This window comes from Scyliorhinus canicula, chromosome 20 (assembly GCF_902713615.1).
Source record: "Scyliorhinus canicula chromosome 20, sScyCan1.1, whole genome shotgun sequence".
In the NCBI taxonomy this organism is placed as follows: domain Eukaryota; kingdom Metazoa; phylum Chordata; class Chondrichthyes; order Carcharhiniformes; family Scyliorhinidae; genus Scyliorhinus; species Scyliorhinus canicula.
This window is the reverse complement of record NC_052165.1, coordinates 6,065,774-6,092,348: the sequence shown is the minus strand read 5'-3', so window position 1 is coordinate 6,092,348 and position 26,575 is coordinate 6,065,774. Positions and strand designations below refer to the sequence as shown.

The 26,575-nt window shown below is 48.3% G+C and overlaps 2 protein-coding genes across 2 annotated transcripts in view; both read left to right on the top strand.

Moving 5' to 3' along the window:
- Positions 1–1,126: 1,126 nt before the first annotated feature.
- On the top strand, positions 1,127–2,315 carry LOC119955274 (THAP domain-containing protein 5-like). The gene has a single exon (XM_038781345.1). The coding sequence runs from the start codon at positions 1,127–1,129 to the stop codon at positions 1,670–1,672; it is 546 nt and encodes a 181-aa protein (XP_038637273.1). The 3' UTR covers positions 1,673–2,315.
- A 5,765-nt stretch (positions 2,316–8,080) lies between these two features.
- Positions 8,081–26,575, top strand: part of LOC119954713 (endoplasmic reticulum-Golgi intermediate compartment protein 2-like) — a 63,457-nt gene continuing 44,962 nt past the window's right edge. Inside the window, 9 exon segments of the mRNA XM_038780196.1 lie at positions 8,081–8,229; positions 14,816–14,938; positions 18,581–18,735; positions 18,833–18,877; positions 18,880–18,940; positions 19,999–20,045; positions 24,800–24,870; positions 25,682–25,722; position 25,792. Of these exon segments, the coding sequence (XP_038636124.1) occupies positions 18,630–18,735; positions 18,833–18,877; positions 18,880–18,940; positions 19,999–20,045; positions 24,800–24,870; positions 25,682–25,722; position 25,792 (372 nt within the window). The 5' untranslated portion in view covers positions 8,081–8,229; positions 14,816–14,938; positions 18,581–18,629.

The following is a 26,575-nucleotide window of genomic DNA, read 5'->3' as shown; positions in this document are numbered from 1 at the left end:
AAAATGAAACGCAACAGTAAATTGCACGGAGAATGTAAGATAGGGTTAGACTTTGTTGCAAAGGTCAACTACGTGCAATAATATTAGCATACTTACCTAACCTTGAATTCATATACATGAAAGTAGAATTCATATTTCTGTGATCCTGATTTAAAAATTCAATCTTTTACAAATACAATTGTGTTCATTAACTATTTACCAGCCCTAACACTGAGCCCTAACCTAGAAGACACTTAAACAAATAGGTTCAGAATTATCTATTTAAACATAGGTGAATCGCTGAGGCTGTTAGTGATCAGCATGAGTAGCAGTTCACGAATAAGACCATACGGTATAGGAGCAGAATTGGGCCATTCGGCCCATCGTATCTGCTCCGCCATTCGATCATGACTGATATGTTTCTCATCCCCATTCACCTTCTTCCCGTAACCCCTGATCCCCTTATTTTTAAAAATAAATTTAGAGTACCCAATTCTTTTTTCCAATTAAGGGGCAATCTAGTGTGGCCAATCCACCTACCCTGCACATCTTTTTGGGTTGTGGGGGCGAGACACACGCAAACACGGGGAGAATGTGTAAACTCCACACGGACAGTGACTTGGGGCCGGAATTGAACCTGGATCCTTGCTGCCCTGAGGCAGCCGTGCTAATCACTGTGCCACCGTGATCCCCTTATTAATCAAGAACCTATCTATCTCTGTCTTAAAGGCACTCAATGACTTGGCCTCCTCAGTCTCCTGCGGCAAAGAGTTCCACAGATTCACTACTCCCTTGGCTGAAGAAATTCCTTCTCGTCTCAGTTTTAAAGCTTCGTCCCTTCATAATACAGCATGGGTAAACCAAGAGTGTAGCAAACATATTTGATTTTCTCTTTGATAAAGGGTTCCACTGCAAAACAAGGAAAAACTTCACAAATGGATCAAAAATATGAAACGGGACAACTGGTTGCCTACTAAGCATCAATGCATTTGCAGTGACCATTTTACTGCAGATTCATTTGAATAGCGCTGGGGTATCCGTGATTTGAAGCCGCATGCTATACCAGCCATGTTCTAATTTCCAAGTCATCAACAGGTAAGATTAAACCTTATTTCAAAATAGGTTTGGGGACATTATAAATAAATAAATGTTCAGTTTGTCAAATCAGAAACCCAAAACTTTTATCTTTCAGAAGAAGAAACTGTGTTCTCGATATATTCGTAGGAAAAATGTTTTCCCTCGAGAGAAATCCGAAACACATCTGGAAATATTTGGTCCTGCAGCTGAAACAGATGAAATAACAACTAGTGAAAGATCAGAATTGTCAGTCCCCAATGCAGAGTGTAATGGGCTACCCCAAAGGAGTCCAGAAGGTGACGTTGCACCGTCTCAGTCTGTCGGAAATCCAGAACAAACTTTTCAAGACACATCAACTGAGCCCTTCACTATGGTGAAAGAGCTCGAAGTGAACCAAGTACTGAACGGTCAACTACCCATGGTAACTGAAGTTCTGCAAGTTGAACATTCGTACTGTAGACAGGATACTGGCAAGGCCCAGCTTTGGGAAAAGATTTTCAGGTTACAGCAGAAGATAAAAAAGCTGCAGCAACAGGAGGAGGGGACCGCGGCAAAGCTGGAGAGAATGGAAAACCTGATTGAGCAGCTAAATTCCCCCTTAATTGTAAAAAAATAATTGGGTGCTTTAAATTTTAGAAAGAAAAAAGAAAAAAAAATCACGAAAGCTCAGAAAGACTTAAGTTACAAATTCAGTTCTCCTTTTTACTCCTCTTTCCCCTCTACCCCTCTACCGAGAGTTCCCTTATCTCACAAAGTTCACGCACTTTTCTGGAACTAACCCCGATTTCTCTTCAGTGTCCCAGCTATTCTCCAGGGTAGTGGTTCCCCATCATTTATATTTCATATAACGCCTCTATATTATAACATTTTGAGGCACACCTTTTCCTTTGCCTTCTTACCTTATTGGGAACTTGGCCTGTCCTCTTTCCTGTTTTTTTTTAACCCCTCCCTGTCTCTCTCGCTTCTCCCAGAGTTATTGCTCACTTTTTCAGTTTTTGCTTTTTGTGTATGGGGACCTTTGTCTTTAGCTCCAAGCCCCCTTGGGCACGGGCCTCCCCAACATAAAAAATCTAAACCATGCATGTGCGGCTCTCTCCCAGCCAGCGCATGCCTGGGGGAGGCCCAAGATTCATTTGGTACTGGAGATGCCAATCGAAAAATGAAATGAAAATTGCTTATTGTCACGAGTAGGCTTCAATGAAGTTACTGTGAAAAGCCCCTAGTCGTCACATTCCGGCACCTGTTCGGGGAGGCTGGTACGGGAATTGAACCGTGATGCTGGCCTGCCTTGGTCTGCTTTAAAAGCCAGCGATTTAGCCCAGTGTGCTAAACCAGCCCCAATCACACAGCTAAAGACAACGGTTAGTTCTAGTTTAATTATACAAATTTTGAATCTTTTTTCGTGGCATCTTCACAGCACACCCTTGTGCCATGGCACACTGGTTGGGAACCACTATGCCAAGGTAAAAGATTTAATGGGGATCCTTCCATTAGTTTATTGCCAAACCACCCTCCAATTTTCTGTTAAAACCTAACAACTCTAGATTCCAGACCTCAAGCACTGGCCTCCCCGTGACTCTTGCTCAATGGCTAAAACATTCGGAAACGCCCTTGGTCTTTTATAGCCCGCGGCTACGGTTTCAAACAGCAGCCAAGCTGATTAATTCCAGAATTGCAGCAAGGTTTACTGCCTTTCACTGAGTGGATTATTGAAGATGTCTTCCTTTAAATTCCAACTAAACAAACCTTCCCCATGACCAACTTTGCCTTGTACTGAATACCAGCTCCGAACTGCAGGCTGCTCCATGAATGATAGATGTTGCATTTATTCTACTTGAGGTGTAGGTCTGGCTTTATCCCCTGACTTCCAAGCAGCTACCAGATAAATAAACTGCTTGACCAGTTTAAATCATGTATTGGAACAACTGCAGACGTCTTTAGCTAAGTCAGACCACCTGCTGCTTTACGACTCTGGCCCTTTTGAGCGGCACGGTAGCACAGTGGTTAGCACTGTTGCTTCACAGCGCCAGGAACCTGAGTTCAAATCCCGGCTTGGGTCACTGTCTGTGCAGAGTCTGTACGTTCTCCCCGTGTCTGCGTGGGTTTCCCCCGGGTGCTCCGGTTTCCTCCCACAAGTCCCAAAACACCTGCTTGTTAGGTAATTTGGACATTCTGAATTCTCCCTCTGTGGACCGGAATGTGGCGACTAGGGGATTTTCATTGCAGTGTTAATGTAAGCCTACTTGTGACACTTACAAAGATTATTATTATTTACATCTTATTTATACCTCTTGCTTTACAGTTTGCAAGTCTCAGTAAGGATTCATAAATCTGCTTGGCAGTTACTTTCCCTGCTCACACCACATATCACAGATTCCCACGCACTGGATCGGATTCACGACAGAAGTCTCTCAGAACGGGCAGCACGGTGGCGCAGTGGTTAGCCCTGCTGCCTCACGGCGCTGAGGTCCCAGGTTCGATCCCGGCTCTGGGTCACTGTCCGTGTGGAGTTTGCACATTCTCCCCGTGTCTGCGTGGGTTTCACCCCCACAACCCAAAGATGTGCAGGGTAGGTGGATTGGCCACGCTAAATTGCCCCTTAATTGGAAAAACATGAATTGGGTACTCGAAATTTTTTTAAAAAGAAGTCTCAGAAGTCTCAGAAGAGCTGATTTCCAAGATGGAGCCGGAGAGTGGCGACTCTCTGCGAGCTCTCCCAAACAGATCCTCTTTTTACATTCTAACATTATCACTAATCTACATTGTGTACCTTGTGTTGCCCTATTATGTATTTTCTTTTTATTTTATTTTTATGTGCTAAATACATAGATACATAGAAGTTAGGAGCAGGAGGAGGCCTTTTGGCCCTTCGAGCCTGCTCTGCCATTCATCACGATCATGGCTGATCATCCAACTCAATAGCCTAATCCTGCTTTCTCCCCATAGCCTTTGATCCCATTCTCCCCAAGTGCTGCCTCTTGAATATATTCAAAGTTTTAGCATCAACTACTTCCTGTGGTAATGAATTCCACAGGCTCACCACTCTTTGTGTGAAGAAGTGTCTCCTTATCTCTGTCCGAAATGGATTACCCTGAATCCTCAGACTGTTACCCCTGGTTCTGGACACACCCATCATTGGTAACAGTTGGGAGCAGTCCCAATGGGGCAGCATGGTAGCATTGTGGATAGCGCAATTGCTTCACAGCTCCAGGGTCTCGGGTTCGATTCCCGGCTTGGGTCACTATCTGTGCGGAGTCTGCACATCCTCCCCGTGTGTGCGTGGGTTTCCTCCGGGTGCTCCGGTTTCCTCCCACAGTCCAAAGATGTGCAGGTTGGGTGGATTGGCCATGTTAACTTGCCCTTAGTGTCCAAAATTGCCCTTAGTGTTGGGTGGGGTTACTGTGTTATGGGGATAGGGTGGAGGTGTTGACCTCGGGTAGGGTGCTCTTTCCAAGAGTCGGTGCAGACTCGATGGGCCGAGTGGCCTCCTTCTGCATTGTAAATTCTATGAAACATCTACCCTGTCTACTGTTAGAATTTTGTAACTCTCTATGAGATCCCCCCTCATTCTTCTGAACTCCAGCAAAAACAATCCCAACCTAGTTAATCTCTCCTCATATGACAATCCCGCCGTCCCTGGAATCAGTCTGGTAAACCTTCGCTGCACTTCCTCGAGAGCAAGAACATCCTTCCTCAGAGAAGGAGACCAAAACTGCACACAATACTCCAGGCGTGGCCTCACCAATGCCCTGTACAATTGCAGCAACACATCCCTGCTTCTATACTCAACGCCTCTCGCAATGAAGGCCAACATACCTTTAGCCTTCTTTACCGCCTGCTGCACCTGCATGCTTACCTTCAGCGAATGGTGCACAAGGACACCCAGGTCCCGTTGCACACTCCCAATTTACAACCATTCAGGTAGTAATCTGCCTTTCCGTTTTTGCTTCCAAAGTGAATAACCTCACACTTATCCAAATTATACTGCATCTGCCATTGGTTTAGCCCACTCACATAACCTGTCCAGATCTTGCTGTAGGATTCCTGCATCCTCGTCACAATTCACCCTCCCACCCAACTTGGTGTCATCTGCAAACTTTGAGATTTTACATTTTGTTCCTTCATCCAAATCATTAATATATATTGTGAATAGCTGGGGTCCCAGCACCGATCCCTGTGGTACCCCACTAGTGAGTGCCTCCCAATTTGAAAAGGACCCATTAATCTCTACTCTTTGTTTCCTCTCTGCCAACCAGTTTTCTATCCACCTCAATACATTTCCCCAATCCCATGTGCTTTAATTTTGGACAATAATCTCTTCTGCGGGACTTTGTCAAAAGTCTTCTGAAAGTCCAAATATACCACATCAACTGGCTCCACCTTGTCGACTGTACTGGTTACCTCATCAAAGAATTCCAACAGATTTGTCAAGCATGATTTTCCCTTCATAAATAATGCTGACTCTGACTGATCCTGCCACTGCTTTCCAAATGTTCCGCTATAAAGTCCTCGATAATGGATTCAAGCATTTTTCCCACTACCGATGTTAGGCTTACTGGTCTATAATTCTCTGCTTTCTCTCTACTTCCCTTTTTGAATATTGGAGTGACGTGAGCTACCCTCCAATCTGTAGGGACAGTTCCAGAGTCAATAGGATCCCATAAGGTGACCACCAATGCATCCACAATTTCCAGAGTCACCTCCTTAAGCACTCTGGGATGCAGATTCTCGGGCCCGAGGGATTTATCCGCCTTAAACGCCATCAATTTTCCCAGCACCATTTCTCTATTAATGTTGCTCTCCCTCCGTTCTTCCCTCTCACTAAACCTTTCATTCTCCAACATTTCTGGGATCTGATTTGTGTCCTCATTTGTGAAGACAGGACCAAAGTATATATTCAATTGCTCAGCCATTTCTTTGTCCCTTATTATGCATTCCCCTGTTTCTGTCTGTAGGGGGCCTACATTTCTCTTTACCAATCTCTTTCTCTTCACATATCTGTAGAAACTCTTAGTGCCAGCTTTATGTTCCCTGCAAGTTTCCTTTCATACTGTACTTTCCCCTTCTTAATCAATCCCTTTGTCCTTCTTTGCTGAATTCTAAATTACTCCCAATCCTCAGATCTATTACGGGCAGCACGGTGGCACAGTGGGTTAGTCCTGTTGCCTCACGGCGCCGAGGTCCCAGGTTTGATCCTGACTCCGGGTCACTGTCCGTGTGGAGTTTGCACATTCTCCCCGTACCTGTGTAGGTTTTGCCCCCACAACCCAAAGATGTGCAGGCTAGGTGGATTGGCCACGCTAAATTGCCCCTTAATTGGAAAAAATGAATTGGGTACTCTAAATTTATTTATTTTTTTAAATCCTCAGACCTATTATTTTTCTTGGCCAATCTGTATGCTTCTTCCTTCTACTGGATACTATTTCTAATTTCCATTGTAAACCAGGGTGAACCAGCCTGTGGTGAATGTGATTCACACTATATATAGTTGCCAATATCACTACATGTATATATGTTCGTTATCTACCCGTTGTAAGATCAATGCTGTACATAGTTGCCAATATAACTCCGTGTATATATATGTTCACTATCCACCATTGTAAGTGCAGTTGCACTATCCGACCACCAGGGGGAGTCGCTCTGGGAGTACGCGAGAGTTTGTACTGGGCTCCTCCCTTGGCTCCGCCCAGGACTCCTCCCCCTGGGACCGATGTATAAAGATCAGTGCCTTAGAGCCAGCCTGCCAGTTCTCTGGAGATTCAACAACGAATAGGCTGGCTCTGTTGTAAGTGTATTAAAGCCTCTGTTCAGATCCAACTACACGTGTTCGCTGAATTGATGGTTCCATCATGGCCTTCTTACCCCCTTTGCTTTTGTGCCAGACAGGAATGAACAGTTGCTGAAGTTCCCCCAAGCGTTCCTTGAATGTTTGCCATTGTCTATCCACTGTCATCCCTTTAAATTATCTGTTTGAGCTGCTCGCAGAAAAATACTTTTTAGTGTACCTCGGTAAACGTGACAGTAAAGGACGGTGAAGAGTAGTGAATCGTCAGTCAGTGTAGGTGGAGCTTGCTGTACGATAACTGGGCTGCCACGTTCCCGACCTGATAACAGTCACTGCTACACTTTGAAAGCTATATCACTGGCTGGTCCAGTAACCCAGAGAGCCAGGTAATGCTCCAGAGACCTGGGATCCAATCGCACCACAGCAAGTGAATAAAAGTATCTGGAACACAGACTCTGATGATGGTTAGCACTGCTGCTTCACAGCTCCAGGGTCCCGGGTTCGATTCCCGGCTGAGTCACTGTCTGTGTGGAGTCTGCACGTCCTCCCCGTGTCTGCGTGGGTTTCCTCTGGGTGCTCCGGTTTCCTCCCACAGTCCAAAGACGTGCAGGTTAGGTGGGTTGGCCATGCTAAATTGCCCCTGAGTGTGCAGATTACGTGGGGTTATGGGGGTGAGGTGGCCTGGGGGGGGGAGGGGGGGCGTCGCTTTTTCAGAGGGCCAGCACAGACTGGATGGGCAGAGCGGCCTCCTCCTGCACTGGAGGGACTGGATTGTGGGTTGTTGCGGAGACCCGGCTGGTTCCATTGGGGGGGGGGGAATATGCCGGCCTCACCCGGCCGGGACCACCCCGCAGACCCGCAGGGAGGGGCGGGGGACGCCCAGAGCCTCAGTCCAGGCCCCGGGGCAGTCAGCGGGGCCCGGGATCGGGCTCTCGACCCTCACGAAGCCATGGAAACCGGGGGCGGGCCTCCGGGCGCCGTGGAAAACGGGGGCGGGGCTCCGGGCACCATGGAAACCGGGGGCGGGGCGCCGTGGAAACCGGGGACATTGCTCCGGGCGCCGCAGAAACCGGGGGCGGGGCTCCTGGCACCATGGAAACCGGGGGCGGGGCTCAGGGCACCATAGAAACCGGGGGCGGGGCTCAGGGCACCATGGAAATCGGGGGCGGGGCTCCTGGCACCATGGAAATTGGGGTCGGGGCCCCGGGCGCCATGGAAACTGGGGGCGCGGCTCGAGCCGGAAGCGGAAGCCGAAGCCGCGGCCATGGGAGGTCGGAGGTGAGGGGTCAGGGGTGATCAGAGATCGCTCTCCCGAGGCTGGGGGACAGGGATGGTCCGTCCGGCGCCGACTGACCGACCCGGCGGCTGAGGAGGAGCCGCAGCAGCAGGTACCGGGAGCGGAGCCCGGCGCGGGGGGAGCTGGGCCCGGAACCCCCACTGACCTCCCTCCCCCCCCCCCCCCACTCACACCCCCCCTCACAACTACCCTCACCCCCCCCCCCCTCACACCCCCCCCTCACACCCCCACCCCCCCTCACACCCCCCCCTCACACCCCCCCCTCACACCCCCCCTCACACACCCCCCCTCACACCCCCCCCCTCACCCCCCCCCCCTCACACCCCCCCCCTCACACCCCCCCCCCTCACACCCCCCCCCTCACACCCCCCCCTCACACCCCCCCCTCACACCCCCCTCCTCACACCCCCCTCCTCACACCCCCCTCCTCACACCCCCCCCCTCACACCCCCCCTCACAGCCCCCCCCACCCCCCCCCTCACACCCCCCCTCACACCCCCCCCTCACACCCCCCCCTCACACCCCCCCTCACACCCCCCCCTCACCCCCCCCTCACACCCCCCCCTCACCCCCCCTCACACCCCCCCTCACACCCCCCCCCCACCCCCCCCTCACACCCCCCCTCACACCCCCCCCCACCCCCCTCCCACCCCCCCCTCACACACCCCCCTCACACCCCCCCCACTCACACCCCCTCCCCTCACACCCCCCCCATTCACCCCTCCATTCACCCCTCCATTCACCCCCCCACCGCACACCCCCCCTCACACACCCTCACCCCCCCCTCACACCCCCCCTCACACCCCCCCTCACACCCCCCCTCACACCCCCCTCACACCCCCCCTCACACCCCCCCTCACACCCCCCCTCACACCCCCCCCCCCTCACACCCCCACTCACACCCCCCCTCACACCCCCCCCCTCACACCCCCCCCTCACACCCCCCCCTCACACCCCCCCCCTCACAACACCCCCCCCTCACACCCCCCTCACACACCCCCCTCACACACCCCCCTCACACACCCCCCTCACACCCCCACTCACACCCCCCTCCCCTCACACCCCCTCCATTCACCCCTCCATTCACCCCCCCCATTCACCCCCCCACCGCACACACCCCCTCACACACCCTGACCCCCCCCTCACACCCCCCTCACACCCCCCTCACACCCCCCTCACACACCCCCCCCTCACACCCCCCCCTCACACCCCCCCCTCACACCCCCCCCTCACACCCCCCCCTCACACCCCCCCCCTCACACCCCCCCCTCACACCCCCCCCTCACACCCCCCCCTCACACCCCCCCCTCACACCCCCCCCTCACACCCCCCCCTCACACCCCCCCTCACACCCCCCTCACACCCCCCCTCACACCCCCCCCTCACACCCCCCCCCACCCCCCCTCACACCCCCCTCACACCCCCCCACTCACACCCCCCTCCCCTCACACCCCCCCCATTCACCCCCCCCCATTCACCCCCCCACCGCACACCCCCCTCACACAACCCTGACCCCCCCCTCTCACCCCCCCTCACACCCCCCCCCCTCGCACCCCCCCTCGCACCCCCCCTCGCACCCCCCCTCGCACCCCCCCCCCTCGCACCCCCCCCCCCTCGCACCCCCCCCTCGCACCCCCCCTCGCACCCCCCCCTCGCACCCCCCCCTCGCACCCCCCCCCCTTGCAACCCCCCCCCCTTGCACCCCCCCCCTTGCACCCCCCCCCCTCGCACCCCCCACTCACACCCCTCACTCACACCCCCCCTCACACCCCCCCTCACACCCCCCCTCACACCCCCCCTCACACCCCCCCTCACCCCCCCCTCACCCCCCCCCTCACCCCCCCCCTCACCCCCCCCCTCACCCCCCCCTCACCCCCCCCCTCACCCCCCCCCTCACACCCCCCCCCTCACACCCCCCCCTCACACCCCCCCCTCACACCCCCCCTCACACCCCCCCTCACACCCCCCCTCACACCCCCCCCTCACACCCCCCCTCACACCCCCCCCCCAACACCCCCCCCCCACACCCCCCCCTCACACCCCCCCTCACACCCCCCCCTCACACCCCCCCTCACACCCCCCCCTCACACCCCCCTCACACCCCCCCCTCACACCCCCCCCTCACCCCCCCCCTCACACCCCCCCCTCACACCCCCCCCCTCACACCCCCCCCTCACACACCCCCCCTCACACCCCCCCTCACACCCCCCCCCTCACACCCCCCCCCTCACACCCCCCCCCCTCACACCCCCCCCCTCACACCCCCCCCTCACACCCCCCCCCTCACACACCCCCCCTCACACACCCCCCTCACACACCCCCCCTCACACACCCCCCCTCACACACCCCCCCTCACACACCCCCCCCCTCACACACCCCCCCCCCCCCTCACACCCCCCCCCTCACACCCCCCCCTCACACCCCCCCCTCACACCCCCCCCCTCACACCCCCCCCCTCCCACCCCCCCCTCACACCCCCCCCCCTCACACCCCCCCCTCAACACCCCCCCTCACACACCCCCCCCCTCACACACCCCCCCTCACACCCCCCCCCCTCACACACCCCCCCTCACACACCCCCCCTCACACACCCCCCTCACACACCCCCCCCACTCGCTGACCCCCCCCTCACACCCCCCCCACTCGCTGACCCCCCCCACTCGCTGACCCCCCCCACTCGCTGACCCCCCCCCCACTCGCTGACCCCCCCCCACTCGCTGACCCCCCCCCCACTCGCTGACCCCCCCCCACTCGCTGACCCCCCCCCCCACTCGCTGACCCCCCCCCCCCACTCGCTGACCCCCCCCCCCCCACTCGCTGACCCCCCCCCCACACGCCGACCCCCCCCCCCCCACTCGCCGACCCCCCCTCACTGACTCCACACCCCCTCATTCTGGCCGGGATCCCTGGGTTCCACGGCAATATTCAGCTGTGCTCTTGCGCACATCCCAACTCCTGGTGTGAGTGTTATCTCCGATCTGGAGTGGTGTAGGGACTCATGGAGGACGCAGCGATGGTCCAGTGCACCATATGTTTCAACCATTTGCCAGTTTTAATCATTGTGCCTATTTGTCTGGTGCCAGCAAGTCTTGGCAGCGTTTTCTTTTCGGTTGGGCTTAGTGGCCTTTTGTCATTCCCCTTGAGCGCCTATTTCGTAATGTTTGCCGACCCAAGATGTGCAGGTTAGGTAGATTGGCCATGCTAAAATTGCCACGTAGTGATTAAAAGATTTGCAGGATAGGGCAGGGTGTGGCCTGGGCAGGGTGCAGCCTGGGCAGGGGGCTCTTTCAGACGGTCAGTGCAGACTCGATGGACCGAATGGCCTCCTTCTGCACTGTATAGATTGTGTGACCACGCAGTCCATACAGAGCGAGTCAGGAACTCTCGGAAAAGGGAGTTGGAGGCCAAAGATCCTCGTAACGTTTAAGATGTATTGAGATGTGCACCCCTGATGCCCAAGGCTATGGGCCAAGAGCTGGAAAATGGGATTAGAATGGTTCGCTGATTGGAATGGTTCGGTATTTATCTTTGACTGATATAGACATGATGGGGCCAAAGGGCCTTTTCCTGTGCTGTAGACCTACGACTCATTTCCCCCTAGATTTCCTTTTTATAAATGTTGTGGATCCTTCTGGACAATAGAAGGAAAAGGTTTATTCAGTGTTCAGGTCAAGTGTTATCAGGCTGTTTGTATTGTTTGCTCGAATCTTCGTACATGTTGAACTGTTGAAATAATTCCCCAAACTGGTGTCTCTCACACACACGTAGAGTGTTAGAATGTGATGCCTTGCTTTTCCTCCATGGTAGCTCTCGCTCCTAAATTTCCTCATTTATCCTTTGAGATTACTTCAGGCACATTTTGAACAATTGGGAGGTGGGTATAGGGTGGATACGTGGGTTTGAGTAGGGTGATCATGGCTCGGCACAACATCGAGGGCCGAAGGGCCTGTTCTGTGCTGTACTGTTCTATGTTCTACATTAGCACTGCAATGAAGTCCACTGTGAAAATCCCTTAGTTGCCACGTTCCGGCGCCTGTTCGGGTAGACGGAGGGAGAATTCAGAATGTCGAATTCACCTAACAGCACATCTTTCGGGACTTGTGGGAGTAAAACTGGAGGATCCCACGCAGACACTGGGAGGACGTGCAGATTCCGCACGGAAAGTGACCCAAGTGGGAATCGAACCTGGGACCCTGGCACCGTGCAACGGCAGTGGTAACCACTGTGCTACCGTTCCGGAAGGAAATAAGAGAAAAAGCATTTAAAACATAGCATTCAAGTTCTGAAGGAATACGATTCCACATTTGTAAAAATAAAAAATTGAAATTTTAGGACCAGGGATGTTGTTTTGTAGTAATGTCACTTGTCCGAGTATTTTAAAAATTCATTTGCAGCTAAATGCACCATCCCTAACTTTTTCTTGTGTCTTGGGGCCTCTTGTACCAAGTTCACATCATTACATTGTTTCAATGCTGAGTCTATTGGTGAGAGCTGTTACACTGCTCCTCAAAAGAAAATGCTGTAATCTCTGACAGAACCTTGCAGATTTTGTGTCCGTGCAATTGACAGAAGTTGGGCATTGTGTCACAGTGGCCCTTCTAAAACTGTGCATCAGTAGAGCAGTGCCATTGCAAACATACAGCTAATTATACTTTAATGTATCCCTTCAGTCATTGCTTGCAGGTTGATGATGAGGTTGGACATTCGACTTGTAGACCCACGTGCAAAACTGTCAGTGGGAGAACGGAATGAGAAATATAGAAAATAGGAGCAGGTGGAGGTGGCCTTCGAGTCTGCTCCGCCATTCATTATGATAATTTATCATCTGACTCAACCTGATCGAGCCTTCCGCATATCCTTTGATCCCCTTTTCCCCAAGAGCTATATCTGGGCTGGCTGGTTTAGCACACGGCTAAATCACTGGCTTTGAAAGCAGACCAAGGCAGGCCAGCAGCACGGGTTCAATTCCCGTACTCAGCCTCCCCGAACAGGCGCCGGAATGTGGCGACTGGGGGCTTTCACAGTAACTTCATTTGAAGCTTACTTGTGACATAGCAATTTTCATTTCATTTATCTAACCGCTTCTTAAAAACAGTGTTTTGGCCTTAACTGCTTTCTGTGGTCGCAAATCCCTTGGGTCGAGCGTTCTCTAGGTAAGAATGTCTCTTATCTTAGTCCTCAATGGTCTACCCTATATCCTCAGACTGATCCCTGGTTCCGGACACTTTCACCATCGGGAACAACGTTCTTGCATCTACCCAGTCCAGTTCTGTTAGAATTTTATAGGTTTCTATGAGATTCCCCCTCATTCTTCCGAACTCGAAGGATTATAATCTCATCCAACTCGATCACTCCTCAAACACAAATATGGGGTGAAATTCAATAAAGGATAGGAGTGTTGGGGAGTGAGCTGCATTGACAGTCAGGGTTGCTGTAGGAAGCTAACACCAGATTGAACTGAGTGACAGGTGGAAGACCACTTTCAGCCTTGAAGCAAGCTTCATTAGAGAAAGGGATTGGGAGAGAAGGGTGACGGCAGGGAATAAGGAATTGCCATGATTGTAAAAGGGATTTTTTTCAGGATTGTTTGAGAATTTTTGATACAAAGAAGAAATAGCACACAATAAACCATCCAAAAAATGCTACAAATACCAATTAAACGATGGAAACTCTGACACAGTTGGAGCACTGATCGTCTACCTGTAGGTCCAAACATGTATTATGTAGCTTCATGCATAGTTCATATTGCTAGATTGAGCGTCACATCCTTTCAAAGCAGTCCAACCACTCCACTGGCCGCTGGGTGTTAGATTTCTCGTTCGCGTTAGTCGCATAACTTTGCTAAGTATAGAATTAACATAGTTTTAAGGAATTCAAATTGATGTTTGCTGCAGGAAGTGAATTGTCACACTGTAGGAGGTACTGTTCTGAGGTTGGGTCAAGCCAGGATTACGCAAAATGTGAATTCTTCTTACTTCGTCACAATTTCACATCTGATTCCTTTCATCCTTTGCAGTTTGAACTATCAGCATAGTGGTTAGCACTATGGCTTTACAGGGTCCCAGGTTCGATTCCCGGTTTTGGAGTGTCTGTGTGGCGTTTGCAAGCTCTCCCTGTGTCCGCGTGGGTTTCCTCCGGGCGTACCGGTTTCCTCCCACAAGTCCCGCATGACATACTTGTTGGATGAATGGAACATTCAGAATTCTTCCTCTCTGTACCCGAGCAGGCGTCGGAGTGTGGCGACTAGAGGCTTTTCACAGTAACTTCATTGCAGTGTTAATGTATGCCTACTTGTGACAATAAAGATTATTATTATTGTTGGTGCTCTGCTTTTTGTGTACGGATGACAGTTTGCATAAAGAGAGGCTCACGTTACTTTGTTCTATGCATCCAATTTATTCTCCCATTGCATGGACCCAACCTCGTGAAACACTCGCACAGTTCAAAAGGCTGGCCAATCCCTGTTTGAAGTTACTCCAAACTGCAATCACTTAACCAGTTGACTATTAAGCAGGCTGCTTAAAGCTATTAATGGATGGAAGCATGAAGATAAATGTGGAAAACAATTCCCGCAAAAATAACCTTGAACTAATTTTTTTCTGAAATGTTGCGTAGTTGTTGTTTGCACTGTTGGCAGTGCCATACTTACTTTGTCCTTGTCCATGAAATTTCTCCAGGTGCTCAGCTGTCCCACCCGACTTACTGATTCTGGCCTGAGGTTTGCCTGGAATCCTGCAGAATCTTGGTTGGATAGAACGATGGTGCAGGAACAGATAGCTGAAACTAACCACAGCTGAAAAGTGAGTGTTTCAATTTGATCAGAGCTAGGTTAGTTGTATTTATGTTTTAACCCCAATTAGTTGATATTCTGTAATATTACTGACTAAAACCCCCCAAAAAAGTTTTTTTTTTCTCTCATTCCCACTATGCAGTTCTTTCTCGTGTCCCAGTCATGTTTCAATCTATTGTGTGACACAGTGGTTAGCACTACTGCCTCACAGCTCCAGGGTCCCGGGTTCAATTCCGGCCTCGGGTGACTGTCTGTGCGGAGTTTGCACTTCTCCCCCGTGTCTGTGTGGGTTCCTCCGCCTGCTCCGGTTTCCTCCACAGTCCAAAGATGTGCAGGTGAGGCGGATTGGCCATGCTATATTTCCCTTTAGTGAACGAAAGGTTAGATGGAGTTACAGGGATAGGGTGGAGGTGTGGGCTTAAGAAAGATGCTCTTTCCAAGGGCTGGTGCAGACCCGATGGGCCGAATGGTGGCCTCCTGCACTGTAAATTCTATGATTCTGTCTTTTTTCTTGATCTCTGACCCAACATTTACACTAAAACATTAGTTGCCTGTGTAAATCGAGCCAACTTTGCACAAATGCTTCCAAGTGCAAATGCCGCTTCTGACGTATTATTTTAAATCGATGCATTTTTCTGTTTATTTGTTCCTATAAACTACTGTAAAAGGTGTTCCTTTACAGATGTAAGCAATTTATTTGTGTGATATTTGATCACATGTCAGCTATGCAAACGGTGAGAAGCAGTATGTACTGGACAATGTAGTAGTGAGCTCCTGTTGGAGGGGAACAGAGGAGACGGTGACCATAACAGGAAGCAAAGCAGTGGATAGTTGGGAGGAGGGACAAGATCCAATTTGGGAACTGTTGAAAAATCCGGGGTTTGATTTTCAGCCCTGCTCAGTAACACAAGTGGGCGGTTGCTAGAAAAAGCGATGTTTGCCTCCGTTCTGGTGCCCCAGCTCCCACCCCGCCCCCGGTCACTTTTCTTGGGGAGGGAGGGTCTGCAACAGAGTGAGCCTGGGGTTTTCCAATTTTCAGAGGAGATGGGGGCCAAGTTAGCTGGGTGCTGGTGGCGTCCTGGCAGCAACCAGGGTGAACAGTGGTCTTGGCAGGTCCAGAGGCTTTCCCTGCCTGCCAGTGCGGCAGCAGGTCACTCAGCCAGATAGAATATGTGACGCCCTGCCCCAGAGAAATGACCTGCTGTAAAAAGCCATTTAAAAAAAAAAAAGAATTGTATTTAAAAAAAAAAGTGTTGGAGAAGCGGGTCAGTTTTGAAGCACCCTCTCGCTCACTTACCTGACATGATGCATCCTGCTGCTGCTCCCAAGGTAGAAGGCCTCCAGCTTCTACAGCTTAAGGGGTGGAGAGGCCACTCTATGGTCAGTAATTTACCGTTCTGAGGAAACCATACTGGCTGTTTCTCATACCGTCTTGGAGGAAGGAGTGACCACAGGAAAAAAAGAACATCTGCATCTTTGGGTTACTATTTGGAGTGAGAATACGTAAACCGAGAAGAAAATAAAATTTGCGTACACATTTAATTAACAAATCGAGTTGGAAGAATTCCCTGTTGTACTCCTGCAGCTTCTGACGTATTATTTTAAATCTATGCATTTTTCTGTTATATTTGTTCCTATAAACTACTGTAAAAGGTGTTCCTTTACAGATGTAAGCAATTTATTTGTGTGATATTTGATAACGTGTCAGCTATGCGAAGGGTGAGAAGCAGTATGTACTGGCAATGTAGTAGTGAGCTCCTGTTGTAGGGGGAAAGAGGAGACGGTGACCATAAATGGGAAGCAAAGCAGTGGATAGTTGGGAGGAGGGACAACTGTGGTGGCATAGGGAGGGGTGGTGGGATGAAGTCAGTAAAGGCAACATTGGGGCGGGGAAAGTTATCATGAATTGAGGCTCGGAATACCAAAACCAAGAATAGGCCTTGTATTTATGGCATTTTGAAGGAATATAGAATTCAATAGAGGAAAGTGTGAATAACTAAAGGATTTATTTAGAATCAATGGTTTAATTGTTCGTTGGTACATTATGGAGGAATTTTGCCTACACGATTCTTTGTGTGATGTATCAAGTAGGCCGTGTGAGCAGTTCTTATCACCTGGGTTTGTACATTTGTTTTCTGTTGTCAAATTGGGATACATCATCAGAATGTTTGAAGGATGTACCATAAACAGCAGACCTCTGCTTTACAGGTGCCGACTGGCTGGTTATGTAATTCCAGCCATTTGTGTTACAGATTTTCAGCCTGAGTTTACAAAGAATTAAATTCTATGCAAATGTTAAGCAATTGGGAGTGAATTGTGACCTCTTGATCCCAATATCACACTGCCGTTGCACATTGTATCCTGTCAATTGTCAAAATAGGTTGTACTGTATTGCCCAAAATTCATGTCTGCGCCATAGAACTTAAAATATACGGTGCAATGGTTAGCACTACTGCCTCACGGCGCCGAGGTCCCAGGTTCAATCCTGGCCCCGGGTGACTCTCTGTGGAGTTTGCACATTCTCCCTGTGTCTGCGTGGGTTTCATCCCCACAACCCAAAGATGTGCTGGTTAGGTGGATTGGCCACGCTAAATTGTCCCTTAATTGGGAAAGAAAATAATTGGATACTCTAAATTTAAAAAAAAGAATTTAAAATATAAACATTTTCACCTGGTTTGAGATAGCAGAGACTTTTCCTTTGACATTAAGTGAACAAAGGAAATAGATATGGTATTCAAAGCAATAGCCTGGATTTCGCAGTCAATGGCGAAGCAATGCCGATTACCATTGGCCTCAAAGGAAGCTTTGCACAAAAATCTAGCAATTTCAATGGCGTGAATGTCCCCTTTCATATTGCTATGAGATTCTGGTGCCAGGTCAAGGGGATTCCCAGGCATCCGGCAACCGTGTAGGTAAGCAGCCAGTTGTGTTGAAGTATTTTCAGAGGCCACTGACCAGGCAATAAAATGCACTGATTATCCTTCACTTCTTATACTGAGAGCAAAATATGTGATTGGGACATAGAGGGTGCTAAGGTAGTAGCTGATAGACCTTACAACTTTGAAAATAAACTCTTTTTAAAATGCATACTTTCTATCATGGAAGAAAATTGATATTCCACAATTTGAAAATTTCAGGGCAGTGAGGTAGTTCGGTGGTAATTATAAACTTTGTATGCCTTAAAAACCCAGTTACACCTCATTCTACTGTATGTAAGTATTTTTTTTACAGTGAGACCACACTAGTGTAAAAGGAAAGTTCATATCAGTTTAGTGATTTCTACTTGACTGCATTCTGGGTAGGCATTGGTGGGAAAGTGTCGCATCACTTGACAGCAGCTTTTAAGATTTCCACATTTAACTGCACACGTGCGGGCTCTGTGTCCGTTTTAAATAAGTAGTGACAACTAAAGCTAATAGCTTCACCATCATTACCATTATAAAATCCGGGCCAATGAATCATACACTTCATCATTCTACTCGATATATAAATTAAAGCCACATGCTATGTCTATGCATGTTAAGAGTTTGAAACCAAAGCTTGTCTCTTTTACCGTCGAAGCGGTTTTGTATAGTATGCAGCTTTATATAACGTCTTCAGTATTATTCCTTTATTTTCAACATTGCATTAATGGAATTTAACATGTTTGCAGGTTCAATTTATGAAGCTGAAAGGGAAGGCTCGTGAATGTATATTTGAAGATGAGGCGATTAAATAAGAAGAAAGCATTGAATTTAGTGAAGGAGCTTGATGCCTTTCCAAAGGTTCCTGAGAGTTATATTGAAACTTCCACAAGTGGCGGAACGGGTATTTCAAACTTTATTTTCTAGCTACTGTTTTATTATTTTTAAGTAGCTGTATTTTTTTTGTTAACGTACTTTAACTGACAATTATTCATTTACAGTTTCCATAATTGCCTTCACCACCATAGCTCTGTTGTCCACAATGGAATTTTTGTGTATTGTGACACATGGATGAAGTATGATTATGAAGTAGACAAAGATTTTGCCAGGTGAATATTTTTTTGAGCGCTTTTGTGTGTTCCCTTGCTGCATTGACTGTGTATTCAAAAGTGTTCAGTGACTCCACCGGATACAGATCTGGAATTAGTCCATTTTATGTGCCGTCTTTTACAGCCCTAGCCTTGAGTGTAAGTTTTAAGTGGCCACTTGGAATGGGAATCGACCAGCAAATCAACAAAAATTGCAAAACACTAGTATTTCGCACAGTAACATAGTGGTTAGCACTGTTGCTTCACAGCACCAGGGTCCCAGGTTTGATTCCCGGCTTGGGTCATTGTCTGTGAGGAGTTTGCACGTTCTCCCCGTGTCTGCGTGGGTTTCCTCCGGGTGCTCAGGTTTCCTCCCACAAGTCCCGATAGACGGGTTTGTTAGGTGAATTGGACATTCTGAATTCTCCCTCTGTGTACCTGAAGAGGTGCCGGAATCTGGCGACTAGGGGATTTTCACAGTAACTTAATTGCAGTGTTAATGTAAGCCTACTTGTGACAATAATAAAGATTATTCTGCTTTTGGGGTTTCTTTTTTAAGAAGCTTTTGTAAAGTCACTTTCCACTAATAGTGGCTATATGATTGCATTGAGGCTTTCAATCCTATTGTTGAGTAGGAGCAAGCTGAATTCTGCTGCTCCTGAAAGAGTGTCGCTGGGGTCAGGCGAGCTTTGATGGGACCCAGATTAAGACCAAAATGAGCAGGGTGGCAGAGAAGCCGTGTGGTTGGGTTCATGGATTCAATCTTTTGTTTTTTTTGCTCGGCTTCAGGAGCAGGCGGAGAGACTGAAAGATGTTTGGAATGCTGGTTCCTATTTTGCGTTTTGGGATATGGTCTTTCTGACTCTTGTGACCAATTTAATATTTTGTTAATTTGGGTCAATCTACATTCCTGGAAATAATTGGCAATCACACATTGTTCCACTCTTACTAATGCAACATTATTAATATTTATACGTGACATTGCTCAGGTAATGTTCTTGTTGAAGAAGAAAGCTACAAAAAGTTGATTTGGTTTTGAAATTGATAATTTTATTCTAAATGCTTCTTTTATCTTGCAGCAAGCTGCGAATCAATTTAGATATTACAGTTTCAATGAAATGTCATTGTAAGTACTTACCAATGTCAATATTTTCACGATGCATTCATTGATGTAATCCTAATTAATTACTTTAAATAACTTGTTAATGCAAAATAACTTGCATGACAATACTAGAGTTGTATTCAGATTTTTAAAATGTCTGACATGGGAGCATTCAACACTACAATCTGTTGGGTCTCGTGCATGGGTTTGTAGTTGAATTTTACAAAGAAAAGTCCAGCACAGGAACAGGCCCTTCGGCCCTCCAAGCCTACGCCGATCATGATGCCCTAACAAAAAACAAACTTCTGCTCTTGCTCGGTTCATATCCCTCTATTTCTTTCCCATTCATGGACCCATCCAGATGCCTCTTAAATGTTGCTAATGTGCTGCTTCCACCACATCTTCTGGCAGCGCGTTCCAGGCACCCACCACTCTGTGTGAAAAACTTAACCCGCACATCTCCCTTAAACTTTCCCCTCTCACCTTGAACGTCTGCCCCCGTGTAATTGACACTTCCACCCTTGTAAAAGGCCTCTGACTATCCACCCTGTCTGTGCCTCTCATCATTTTGTCAGGTCTCCCTTCGTCTTTCCAGCAAAAACAATCCCAGTTTATTCCACCTCTCCTCAAGCGCACTATGGGCGGCGGGTTGAGACGATGGGCAGCACAGTTAGCACTGTGTTTCACAGTTCCAGGATCCTGGGATCGATTCCCGGCTTGGGTCACTGTGTGAGTCTGCGCGTTCTCCCTGTGTCTGCCTGGGTTTCATCCGGTTTCCTCTCTCAAGCCCCCAAAAAAAGGTGCGTTTGTTATGTGAATTGGACATTCTGAATTCTCCCTCTGTGTACCAAACAGGCCGCAGGAAAGGGATTTCATTGCAGTGTTAATGTAAGCCTACTTGTGGCAATAAAGATTATTATTAGCCAACTCCCTCGAGACCAGGCAACACCCTGGTGAACCTTCTTTGCACTCTCTCCAAAGATTCCACGCCCTTCGGATAATGTGGTGATCAGAACTACATGCAGTACTCCAAATGCGGCGTAACCAAGGTTTTATACAGCTGCAACATGATTTCCCAACTCGCGAGTCTGCCAGTTAGACAAGTAATGCTCGGTGGAGTACAGGATTAACACAGGAAGAAAACAAAATATAGGAAGATTTTAGCTGCGGTAATCATCAAACTATATTGATCTGTATCCCAGCTACCCTGCAGCAAGCAGTGCAGTTTAGATTTTTAGCTGTATTAAACTCCGTACAGCCTTGCTGTCCACTTGCACTCTGTTGAATGGGAAAATGCAAAACTCCGTGCTTGTTCACTGAACACCATGCATGAAGTTCTACTCAATGGTCTCCTAATTGTCAGTGCAACTTCAAGTAGTAGGATAAAGGGTGAAGGCTAAATCTGGCAATTGTGCGCATGGCAGTTTAATATTGGTGTTGGGAAAGCCTTTGAAACCAGAATCCAAGGAAAATTAACAGCCCTTGAACTAGCAACAACTAATAGGGGAGAGCCAACCCAGATTTGTCAAAGGTAAAGAGAGAAAACCCCATTTGAAGGGGAGACCTATTTGACTTCACTTTACCAACCTAGCTGTCACAAATGAATCTTTCCATGACAGTATTGATAAGTGACCACCCACAGTCCTTGGGGAGACAAAGACCTACCTGCACACTGAGAATACCCACCACACGTGGATGGCACTACCGCCATGCTTGATGGGATAGATTTCAAACCGATCTAGCAAGTCAACACTGGACATCCATGAGACACGTGGGCATTGGTAGCAGAATTATATTCAACCTTTTGGCCTGGCATTTACCCACTCTACAATTACCATCAAGCAAGGGTAAAGTCTGTTTCAATGATGTATGGCGCCAGGAGCAACACTGGGAATACCTAAAAATGAAGTGTCAAGCTGTTGAAGCTACATTGTCATGGGAGTCCTATCTAGGCCAGACCAGGTAAGGACGGCAGATTTCCTTCCCCGAAAGGGCAATAGTAAACCAGATGGGTTTTTACGACAATTGACGGTCATCTTTTGACTTTTACGGAGTTCAAATTTCCCCATTTGCCATCCGAACCCAGGTCCCCAGAGAATGATTCTGGGTCTCTGGATTACTCATCCAGCGACAATGCCACTGAGCCACTGCCTCTCACTGCTGAATAGTGGAAACAACAAGCGATCCCACAATCAATGGATCAGATCTAAGCTCTGAAATCCTGCCACATCCTGTCGTGATGATAGTGGACAAATAAACAACAAACAGAAAGAGGTCCCACAACTATACCCATCCTCAGTGGGGGAAGCACAGCACATCAAGCACAAAGGCTGAAGTATTTGTGACCATCTTCAGATAGAAGTGCCAAATGGGCGTGCCATCTCCTGACATCCCCAGCATTGCAGCTGCCAGTCTTCAACTAATTTGATTCACTCCACATGATATCAAGAAACAGCTGAAAGCACTGGACACTGCAAAGACGGAGTCCCAACAACATTCTGGCAATTAGAACTAGCTCCAGAACTGGCCACCCCCTTGCACTAGCCAAGCTGTTCCAGGACAGTTACAATGCTGGCATCTACCTGGAAATGTGGAAAATTGCCCAGCTGTATCCTGACCGCAGGACAAACCCACGCCGGCCAATTACTGTCCTATCATCTGCTCTCAGTCATCAGCAAAGTAATGGAAAAGTTTGTCGACAATGCTATCAACCGATGCTCAGCAATAACCTGCTCTCTGACTCTCGTTAAGATTCCGCCAGGGCCACTCTGCTGCTGACCTCATTACGACCTTGATCCAAACACGGACAAGAGAGATGACCACTGGATAAACGCAAATTACTGCGGATGCTGGAATCTGAAACCAAAGAGAAAATGCTGGAAAATCTCAGCAGGTCTGGCAGTAGCTATAGGGAGAGAAAAGAGCTGAAGTTTCGAGTCCAGATGACCCGTTGTCAGTTTTGATGAGGCGAGAGTGACTTCCCCTGACGTCATTGCAACATTTGACTGAGTGGCTTCAAGGTGCCCGAGCAAAACTGAAGGCAATGAGAATCGGTGAGGGAAAAGTCTTCACTGGTTGGAGTCCTACCTAAAGGAAGATCGTTGTGGTTGTTGGAGGTCTATCTCAGTCCCAGGGCAGGACTGCCTCAGGGTAGTGTCCTAGGTCCAACCAACTTCTGCTTCATTTATGTATTTCCCTACATCATAAGGTCAGAAGAGGGAATATTCACCGATCGCAAAATGTTCACCATTCATGACTGCTCAGATTCTGAAGCAGTCCGTGCCACGTCCAGTAAGACGTGGGATGGTAAGTGGGAAGTAACAATTCACACACACCAGTGCCAGACAATGATCATTGTGATGGATGCAAAAAAATTGTCTTTTTTTTTTTGCAGTAATGTTTTTAAAACCTGTTAATGCATACAGGCAATATGGCTGCTATGATTAAGGGGTCATAAAAGTGAGGTAATCAATGATATTGCAGGTGAAGTATTCTGCTAATGGAATATTGTTTATGTTTCAACGACAACTGGGTTGTAGATAATTTTGAGGAGTATGGTGTTTGGTCCAGGTCATGTGAATCTAGTGGGAGGAGACAGAAGAATGCCTTCTGCTGAGGGGACAGATTATGTAGTTAATGGGAGGAGCCAGGTCTGTCTAAAAAGTCAGTTGGTCCAAGAACACTCATCTGAACAGAGGTGTTTCAGTTTGTCCTGAAAGGTTCTCTCCAAAGGTTCTGCACAGAAAAAAGCAAGTAGAAATCTGGGTGTTAACTTTATTCTTGAGTGGTATTTGAAATATATTGGTCTGATTAATTGGAATTAAGTGGCAAGTTTAGGAAGTAGGTTAAGGTTTTCTCTTTTACTTAAGAACTGTTGTAACAGTTAACTGTAAAGCTATTTCTTTGTTGCTATTATGGTTGATTCTGTGTTTAAATTAAAGTTTGTTTTAATATAAAAGGGTCCATGTTTATTACTCCTTGGCACAACTTCCTCAGTTTTACAAATCAAACAAGAGAGAATCTAGTCATCTTCCCTTGACATTCAGTGGCATTACCATCAATAAATCTCCCACTGTCAACATTGTGGAAGTTTCCATTGACTTGGAACTGAACTGGACCAGCCATATAAATACAGTGGCTAAAAGAAAGGGTTGGAGTGTAGGAATTCTGCGGAGAGTAACTCTCCCTCTGACTCTCCAAAGCCTGCCCACTATCTAAAAGACACAAGTCAGGAGTGTGATGGAATACTCTTCACTTGCCTGAGTGGTCAAAGAACATTCAAGAAACCCGAGACCATTCAGGTCAAAGTAGCCCGCTTGATGGGCACTCCCTCCACACTCAACCCGCAGTGATAGCAATGTCTACCATCTACATACTGCAGCAACTCACCAAGACCTCTTGGCAGCATCTTCCAAACATGTGGCCTCCACCCCCGAGAAGGACAACGGCAATTCCCCTCCCATGTCGCACACTATCCTGACTTGGTACTTCTTCACCGTTGCTTCACTCTCACTGGGCTTAAATCCTGGGGCTATCTCCCTAACAGCACTGTCGATGTACCCACATCAGGTTGACTGCTGCAGTTCAAATAAGCTCACCACCACCTCTCAAAAGACAATTTAGGGTTGGCAATAAATACTGACATAGCCAGCGACACCCACATCCCATGAATGAATAAATAATAAAAGCGGCACCCACATCCCATGAGCAATGTTACTATTTAGATCTGCTTGCAACATGGGGTTTGTAACTGAAGTAATACTTTTGTTTTCAAACAGATATTGGTGCGGATGTCCTAGACTTGGCTGAAACTATGGTGGCAGCTTCGGAAGGATTGAAGTATGAACCTGTACGTAGAGTTGTTTAAAATTGAAAACTGCATTGAGATATTCATTTTCAGACCCTTTGTGTTGGGATAGTGTCTGTCATCTTCCAACTCCTCAATACAGGAAAGTCGCCATAACCCCAGTGGACCATAGGCTGATCTCCCCTTTTGAGGGGGAAGAGCTGACCGGTGCTGATTTAACCTGAGGGCCACCACACCTCGGGCGAGGAGCAAGGTTGAGAAGACCTTGGTAACCTCCTTCATGGTAACCTCAGCTGGCAAAGGAATTGAACCATTACAGTCTAGCTGGTTTAGCTCAGTGGGCTGGACAGCTGGTTTGAGAGGCAGAGCAAGGCCAACAAAGCAGGTTCAATTCCTGTACCAGCTGAGGTTATTCTTGACCTCGACCTTGCCCCTCGCCTGAGGTGTGGTGACCCTCCGGTTAAATCACCACCAGTCAGTTCTACCCCTCAAAAGGGGAAAGCAGCCTATGGTCACCTGGCACGATGGCAACTTTGCATCACAAAGCAGCCTTCCAGCTAACTGACCTTGTGAGTACAGGGATACTGTGGCTGGTGACTCCATTCAGTAATTGGTTGAATATTTAATTATCAGAATCATTAGGTGCAGTCTTATTGGAATGCCTTACAAAAAATTCTCTATTGTGACAATTTTTGCCAGAGCTTTGAAAATATTTTTGTGACGCTATTTTGTCCAAAATTGTTTTTTTCCAATGACGTACAGCTTGTCTTGACAAACAATAGTACAGATCAGCAGGGGAGTGTCGCCAAGTTCTACCTAAATAATAGCTTTGTGTCTTTGTTTTAATCTGCAGACTATTTTTGAATTATCTCCACTTCAAAGAATGTGGCAAAGGTAAGGTGCCCAGATTTTCAAATTCGGCTGCTCTGATATATTTGTACTTGAAAGTAACACTCCCGGTAGGGTAACCCGTACTGGCTGAGGTTATTCTTGTATCTGTTTATCATGTTTAGTTTGTGGAAAAGTAACCGGTGTATAATTTATTGTTGGCACTTCCGAGTTAGAACTCTTGTCCTTTTCTTTCATTTTTGTACCTATCCTGTTTCTCATCTCTTTGAGTTACCAGCTCATACTTGAATATGGTTCTTCAAGTGAGGAAGTCTGGCTAATGAACGTCTGTGGACGATATTTTACAATAAATTTAGTGCCTAATTATCTTTTTTTACAATTAAGGGGCAATTTATTGTGGCCAATTTACCTACCCTGCACATTTTTGGGTTATCAGTGCACAGCCATGTTTAACCCTGTCCCCGTCCATTATCCACACATTGCATTTTCAGCAAAGCTCACTGAATAGACCTGAGGAGTGAAAGATTATACTGTAGTGCATTTTCTTTCCTTTAACTTCCTCTTATCAGCAAAGCAGCATCGGTCTTCCAGTGGCTCAGTACAATATGGGTAACCAATACCCTCAACACGGCCATAGAGCTGCGACTCTACCTATCCATGGAATCTACGCCAGTGAAACATGGGAGAGAATGGCTGAGGTGTCATGTAAGCTGGATGGCTTTCACCAGCACTGCCTGTGCCAGATCTCTGATATTACATGAAAAGCAAGCATCCCCAATGAAGAAGTACCAGAGAGGACTGATCGGAGGCGTCTGCAGTGTATTGTGACAGAGTCGACCGAGGCTGGAAGGACAAGTATTTTGCCTCCCAATATCCGCCCTGCCAGAGTGGCAGTAGA